The sequence below is a fragment of the Pelodiscus sinensis genome, chromosome 2 (genome assembly GCF_049634645.1).
Source record: "Pelodiscus sinensis isolate JC-2024 chromosome 2, ASM4963464v1, whole genome shotgun sequence".
Lineage (NCBI taxonomy): Eukaryota > Metazoa > Chordata > Testudines > Trionychidae > Pelodiscus > Pelodiscus sinensis.
The window spans coordinates 182,526,333-182,534,278 of NC_134712.1; the positions used below are offsets into that span (position 1 = coordinate 182,526,333).

At 38.1% G+C, this 7,946-nt stretch overlaps 1 protein-coding gene across 1 annotated transcript in view; it reads left to right on the top strand.

Moving 5' to 3' along the window:
- The window catches only part of SNRK (SNF related kinase), a 54,311-nt gene extending 50,127 nt beyond the window's left edge, over window positions 1–4,184 (top strand). Inside the window, exon 7 of the mRNA XM_075921959.1 lies at window positions 306–4,184. Coding sequence (XP_075778074.1) covers window positions 306–1,524 — 1,219 coding nt within the window. The 3' untranslated portion in view covers window positions 1,525–4,184. The remainder of the gene's footprint in view (window positions 1–305) is intronic.
- The last annotated feature ends 3,762 nt before the right edge of the window (window positions 4,185–7,946 follow it).

The following is a 7,946-nucleotide window of genomic DNA, read 5'->3' on the forward strand; positions in this document are numbered from 1 at the left end:
CTACTGATTTTGGACCTCCCACAAACATTTGATTAACAGATTTCTGTGACTTGGACATTTTTTTTATCCCAGTTTTCTGCAAGCTCTCATGGATATCTCTAAACTGGCAGCAACCACCGGGCTTAAATTATACTTTTCATTTTTTCTTATTTTCTTTAATAAGATTCTTTACAAATTGGTAAGTAGAATAATTGCTGTGGCCTTTATGATCTCTGTATACTGTGAAGATTTTTACATTATGTATTCTTATGCTTCCAAATCTAATTTTACTCCTTTTTTTTCCCCCATCACAATCTCTTACATAGGCAATCGTGGCCAACAAAAATTGATGTACCCCAGGACCTGGAGGATGACCTTACAGCCTCTCCTCTCTCCCATGCAACTGTTCCTCAGTCTCCAGCTCGCACTGCTGAAACTGTACTCAATGGTCACAGAAATAAGGCACTTGGTGATTCAGCAAAGAAAGAGGATATCACTGAATTAGCTGGGCCAGCGCTTTCAGTAGTTCCTTCAGTGAGCTTAAATCCCACTACTAGTGGCCGGAAGTGTTTGTTCAGAGTAGAAGAAGATGAAGAGGAAGATGAAGAAGATAAAAAACCCATTTCTCTTTCCAGTCAAGTTGTTCTGCGCCGCAAGCCTTCAGTTACAAATCGTCTCACTTCCAGGAAGAGTGCACCAGTGCTCAATCAAATCTTTGAGGAGGGGGAGTCAGATGATGAGTTTGACATGGATGAAAACTTACCCCCAAAGCTTAGCAGGTTAAAAATGAATATTGCATCACCTAGCACAGTGCATAAGCGCTACCACAGAAGGAAAAGCCAGGGCCGGGGGTCTAGTTGCAGTAGCTCAGAAACTAGTGATGACGACTCAGAAAGTAGGAGACGTCTAGATAAAGATAGTGGATTTACATATTCCTGGCATAGACGGGATAGTAGTGAAGGGCCACCTGGCAACCAAGGAGATGGTGGTGGACAAAGCAAACCAAGCAATGGAAATGGAGGGGTAGACAAAACAAGTCCTAGTGATAACAACAAAAGTGGGGGAAGTCCCTCCACTGGCACCAGTGGTAGCACTAATAACACTTCAGGTTCTACTCGTAGATGTGCTGGATCTGGAAATTCAATGCAGTTATCTTCTAGAAGTGCAGGGGACCTGGTTGAAAGCCTAAAATTGATGAGCCTTTGCTTAGGTTCCCAGATTCATAGCAGCACTAAATACATTATTGATCCTCAAAACAATCTGTCATTTTCCAGTGTGAAAGTGCAAGAGAAATCAATGTGGAAAATGTGCATAAGTTCTACAGGGAGTGCAAACCAGGCTTCATCTTTGGGCAGCATAAAATTTTTTTCTGACCAAATGTCAGATGCACCAAATGAATTGCAACGGATAAAGAGTAAGAACTTGAAAAATAATGTGCTACAACTACCTCTCTGTGAAAAGACTATATCTGTGAATATTCAGCGGAATCCCAAGGAGGGACTGCTATGTACCTCCAGTCAAACTAGTTGTTGTCATGTCATTTGACAATGACCAGACTTAATAGCTCAATCTACTTGACAACATACCATTCTTCCTGTTCAGAGCTGTGAACACCTTATTTCAATGAATCCTTTTTTTTGTCTTAATATTTTAAAGTGGGCTTTATGAGCAGTTATTTATTACATTTTAATTTTGTGTTTGCTTGATGGTATGACAATGCATGGTCTTTGTGCATGCTGCTAGCCAAAACATCTTTATTTCCCTACAGATTAGACTATTTTATTGTGTAATTTTACACGTATAATTTTACTATGGAAGATCTGGATTAAATTAAAAATGTATATCTGGATTCTAATGTAAATGTAGCACTTAGAAGTTTCATATTCTGCACTTAAACTAGAGAGAAAGAAAGAGAAGCTTTTGTTTGCTTGTGAAATGTTAATTCTTGTTCTGACCTTCTGTGATATCTAAAATATGTGATATGTGGCATACTTCTGTGTGTCTGAAACAGAACCAAAGCAATAATGTTTTGATGCTGAAAACTCCTCAGGGAGCTTTCAGATGTTCCAAGGCTTGTACAAAGCAAAGATGCACTGAAAATTAGTGATCTTAAACTATGATTTTAAACCCACACCTATTTGTCTTAAGCTATAATATGGTTAAAGTTGTGCTCAATCAAACTGCAAAGATCTTGTTTTCCTATAGGCAAGATTTTTTTAAAAAGCAACTAGATTTGTAAGGCAGCTTTTTCCCATAGAAATATGTTAATATTACAAGCAGACAATCTTCTTTTTTAATATACAAAGGTAAATTATAAAGTCTACTTCTGAGTTTTTACATTCTAACTGAAAATAGTTTGTATAAATTGCTTCTGTTGTTAGTAGTTTATCATGACAACTATCTTTAATATTTTAACATTTCTTATTCTAAGTGTGACCCTTAGATTTCAAAATGCAATAAAGAATGGAAAATGTTGAGATAATTGGATACAAATTTAAATTGATCAGTATTATTGTCAGATAAAAATTTTCCTCATCATTGGACTTTTTGGCTCTTGTCAGGACTTAATATGTTGTGTTGTCTCTTTTATTTACTCTGTTCTGTTTCCCTCAATACCCTTGTTTTATATTAAAATCAAGTCCAATATTTACAAAAACTAAAAATTGGCACATAAGAAAATATCCTTTCCTCATTATTTAAAGCTATTAGCTTTTCCATTTTGTTTCCCCATTGCCATTGAAATAATGGCAAATTCATGCTTTAGAATATTTCTATACAAAAGGTTACTTTTGACCAGAGGAACTAACTTTTGTGGAATTTTATCTAGAATAAAATATATTGCAGATTCCTAATTTTGGGAAGGGCAAGAATGTTTTATTTTTTCATGCTGTGCACTGGGTCTTCAAAGCAATGCTAATAAAAATTGGTGTTATTATGTAGCAGCACCCCACCCAGATATTGAATGTCTGAGAGGCGTTTACACTGTTTAGCATATTGTAACATTTACAAAATGGTCAAATACAATGCATTTCATGTACACCGTAGAGTGAGTAGAGCACCAAAGAACTGCATTACATTTGGTCATAATTTCTGTAGTTAACACTGGCTTTTTAAATTAGTATAATACAATTTATTAGGACAATCTGCATTGCACAGTATAGTTTTACTGTCTAACCTAGCTAGGGATTATATATTCTGCTCCCTAAACAAAACAAGTGATAAACATTTTACTTCATGGAACTTTTCATTTTTAAGCTACGGTTGCAGTTCAGTCAGTGTGATGTTTATAAATTTGAAAGCTACAAGAAGAGATGTGTGGGTGAAGCCATAGAACACATTTGCTTGATATTTTTGAGCAGGTATCTTATAAAGGGCCAGAAATAAGATGTGTAGTTCACAGACAGTGAGCACAACATCTATATTAAAAGTAGGAAAAAATTTATAAAGGGCATTGGCAATAAACTATTGCAGCTTTTTTTTCCACATATTGTAAATACTTTCCTGATACTATGTACAGCCTTGGAATGGCACCTTTTAACTAACCCCAGGTGTATTTTGTTTCCAATGTTTTTATATACAGATGTATATATGGTGCTCACTTTAGATCAGCAGTGTTGACCATTTATGCTGCATAGCTGTATTATAGCCTTAGTTGTGTATGGTTGGTTGAACTTCCGGGTGTACAAAAGTTAGTCTGAGTGTTGTCCTTTTATCCATTTGTTCATAGGTGAATGATTGTGCATGTGTTGTATGTTATATTATGTTGTCATGTAAAAGGAAGGGAGAGAATAACCACTACATTAAAATAATATTGGACCAAACTATTTAGAACAAGTAAACAGTTTCTTGTACCCCTTAACCTGTCTTTAAAAGTTGCATATAGTTATGGTAGCATATAAATTAAATATTGTGGAAAAACAATTAGTCTTGTATTTTTCTGTGTGTATATATAAATGTACCTTGGCAACTTTATCTGTATTTAAGATGTGACAATCTTGACACAGAATTTTAAGAGTAGCAGTAAAAATAAAATAGAACAGAATTAAATAACTTCTCACCAAGAAAGAATGTGTGTGTTAAGAGGGTACAGAAATATCGGCTGATCTTGTCGGTTGCTTCCAGCAGTGTTTGGCTTTCCTCATTGTATAAACATTCATGGTGTATGACAGAAATGGATAATCCAGTTAATAAAAGTGACATCTTGATTGGTGCATAAACCTTGTTTTCTATGTCAGCTTTGCTTAGTAAATTGTATAGACTATTCATTGTACACTACGGGAGTGAAAAAAAAACGTCTGCTCTAATATCCTATCAGAACACAGAAACCAGTGGTGTTTGGTTGAAACACATGGGAAAGTCTTTGCAATGTGATACCTCTAACAGCTCTTAGACACTATTGATGCTTACAAAACCACTGCTCGGCTGCACCCCTAACCTTTTAGGTGCCTAAACTTCTGCTGGTTGAGCAGCTAAATGACATTGCACATGCCTAAGCCCTGACAGGATTCTCTTGCTAAGGCAGGGCCTACTTCCATAGATGTGCTCAGGGCATGGCTAACCTGCACAAGAGGCTACAAGCCGACTGGGAAGTTTTGGGTCTGGCTGATGGCTAGATTACTGTGGGTCTTCCTCATCCCAAGTTTGAAGTCCTGATTTATAGCATGAATTTGAACCCCAATTATCCTACAGCCAAAACAGGTGGCCTGACCCTGGACTAGCACTCTCTTGCATTTTCTGAACCAATAAACATTCATTTTTACAAAGTGGAAGAGATTCAGAGGGGCACTCTCCTAGAATGTGGGAGACCTGGGTTCAAGCCCCTGCTTCAAATCAGGCAGAGCAGAGATTTAAAAACGTGTCTTCCATGTTACAGGAGAGTACCCTAACCACTGGGCTACAAAGAGGATAGGTTTCCTTCTCCTTGTGCTCTTCCTTGCCCACAGCTGAACTGACTTAAGTGCCTAATTCCACATGAGGGTTGGTATCAGAATTCTGACCAAAGTAAGGCATCTCCTTCCCATTTGGAGTTAGGCCTTTGGCATTTCTTACTGGCTAGTGTAGGCATTCATAAGCTGAAGGGGCGTTGTCTATCTTATGTCTCTCTTCCTGTAAAATGCATAGTGAGTCTGGGTGATTATCTTGGTTTTGTGAATTCCAGTGTGTAGCAGGGCACTCAGTGAGTTGCACATTGTACTTCTGTATACTTAAAATGGAATACCATAGGCTATAACAGGTTAGTTGTAACTCCCTTGTTTTCACTGTGCCCACTCATATAGCTGCATTAGTTTAGTTACTCTGGTGTAATTCTGATGCGTCAACAAGACCACAACTATTCTTTTGTGTTTAAAATGTCTATGATTAGCACCAACTTAACTGTATTTGAGATTGACGACAAACCCTCAAGGAGTTATGTCACCTCACTCTTAAACATCTGAACTTAAAACATATAAATGTTAGTCTCAGATGTTCTCAACATGAATGTTTGACAAAAACTGGTGAAATGGTCTGAAACCAACAAGTACCAGAAAAACGTCAACACAGTGGAACATAAGCCCTTGTTTTGCTAGCTAATCATAGGGCTGGAAAGACCCTCAACAGATCATCTAGTTATGCCACTCCCACACTGAGGCAGGAGCAAGAATACTAAGACCATCCTTTAATAGGTGTTAGGCCAACTGGCAACAATGGTGGATTCCATAATCTCCCTTGGAGTCTATACTAGTACTTAACTCTACTAATAGTTAAAAATTTTCCTAATTACCTCATTTAAATCTCCCATTTCATTATTCTCCTGCTTTCAGAGGACTTAAGAGTCTAACAAGGTCATACTGGGTCAGACCAAAATCTGTCTTTGATAGTGGCCAATGCAGGTGCCCCAGAGGGAATGAACAGGCAATCAAGTTGCCTATGCTTAGCATCTGGCAAACCTGGAGACTACTGATCACTATGTACCACCATCTTTGTAATGGCCTATAACATATTTTGCAAATTGTATCATTCATTCTGCCATCTTCTAGTCTCAAGGCTAAACATATATAGAATACTTTTAGACCTTTATTATAGGTCCAGTTTTCTAAAGCTTTTATGAGTATGACTGAAAAATGTAAATACTCAAGATCAGATCTCATGATGGCTTGCATGCATTTTTATGATTTGCACTTAAGAGATTTACCAGACATCTGTGTTACATTTCAAGTGGATTTGTGATCCTTGGTAAGTGACAGCGAGCCACACTTATTCTTACTGTAACCTCATGCTAGGGTGGAATTTGGCCTAATAACACTTCACTTGAGTGCAGGCTGTGTTCCCCTGGCCCCCTCCAGCGATGGAGAAGGGCTAGGGTGGTGCAAGCAGGGGTTCTAAGCAAATGGGTTTAGCAAGGGGGGGGGGGATGGCTGAGGGACGCAGAGACACATCACTCTGTCATCCTGCAGGAAAAGGGATGAACGATTCTTTTGTAAACTGAGTAGTGTGGGATTTAGTCACTATACTGATAAGCATTCAGAGATAACCTAGCTCATGGCTCAAAAGCTGACACTGCTGGCTGGCATCACAGCATGTTGCTATGCTGACAGGATATAACAGAGATCCTGCTCATTTGTCTGAGAATGATTTAACACCATTTTCATGATTAAATTCTTAAGGTGGCATTTCCACTGGGCCATCCTAAATGTTCCTTGTAGTTCCAGCTAAACTAGTTTTTTTCCTTCAAATAACCCCTCCACAGCCTCAAAACAATTTTGTATGAGTGTTAGCACAGAGTATCTACCACTATCTCCAAAGCTGTACTTGTGTTAGTGGTGAATGAAAGAACTCTCCTCTTTACATACTGCAGAAATTGTGTGAAGGCGAGGTAATTGTGTAGATTTTGGTCACCGTCAAAATTTTTGCAAACATTAACAAAGTGGTTTTGGCCTTACTACTGGCCCCACACCATACAAATAAACAGCTCCTGTCCTAAAGCCACTTGCTACATGTAAATATTTTTAAAAATGCCTTTTCTGCCCTACCCCCCCGTTAGTGCTACAAAGCGTAACCTCTGCAGAACACTGTTGATGTTTGTCCTGAGATAAACAGGATTTTCCTGTGGCTCTCAGAACAGAATGCTGGTCAAAGATGGCACTTTCACATCATAGGTTCAAACAAAAACTTGGAATTGGACTTACTGGTGGAAATAAATGACTATTTGGCCGCTGCTACATTTTTTCAATTAATTTCAAATTACATTGTTATGTAAAGAGGGCCAGTAGACTCAACATACATAGTACTTTAGCAAAATATCCTGTTACTAGTACATGGTGTTATATATGCACAGATGACCAAATCGCTGCTGTGGTGTCTAATGCACTAGTCACTAGTGGCTACTTGGCTGGTTGAGTGTGGCTAGTTTGCTATAGCAGTAGTAGTTACTGTAGTAGCTACTGCTTCAGAACTTGTTGGACACCACGGCAATAGTGCCTTTAAATTAAATTAAAACAAAACAACAAACAAGCCACCAGGTAGAATAGGAAGGACCAGATCCCTACAGTGTCTGTCCTCAGGCTCTTATAGGAAACTTCTCATGTGTTTTACCTTTAGCTTCTTAAGCTGTATTTTTTTTTCCATGAGCACGAGACGTCATTCAGACCAAAAGCTGCTAACATCTTACAGGAGGGGCTCCCTAGTTCAGGCGCTGTTGGTCAAGATTCCCCAATGCAGTAGGTTTCATCCTCCCTGTAAAGTTTCAGACTCTCATGTAGTCTATTTAAACAAGATTTAATTAAAAAAAATCATATTAAAGCAAACTAAATAGTCTGAATCTCACTGCTTTGACTCACTATGTGATTAGTTAAGCCAAAAATATTCACAAAATGTGTTTGAAGTCAAGTTACCACCTTACCTTTCTATATGGCATGTTCTCCTTTTCTCTATGGTTCCGTCTACACTGGCATGATTTTCCGGAAATGCTTAAAACGGAACAGTTTTCG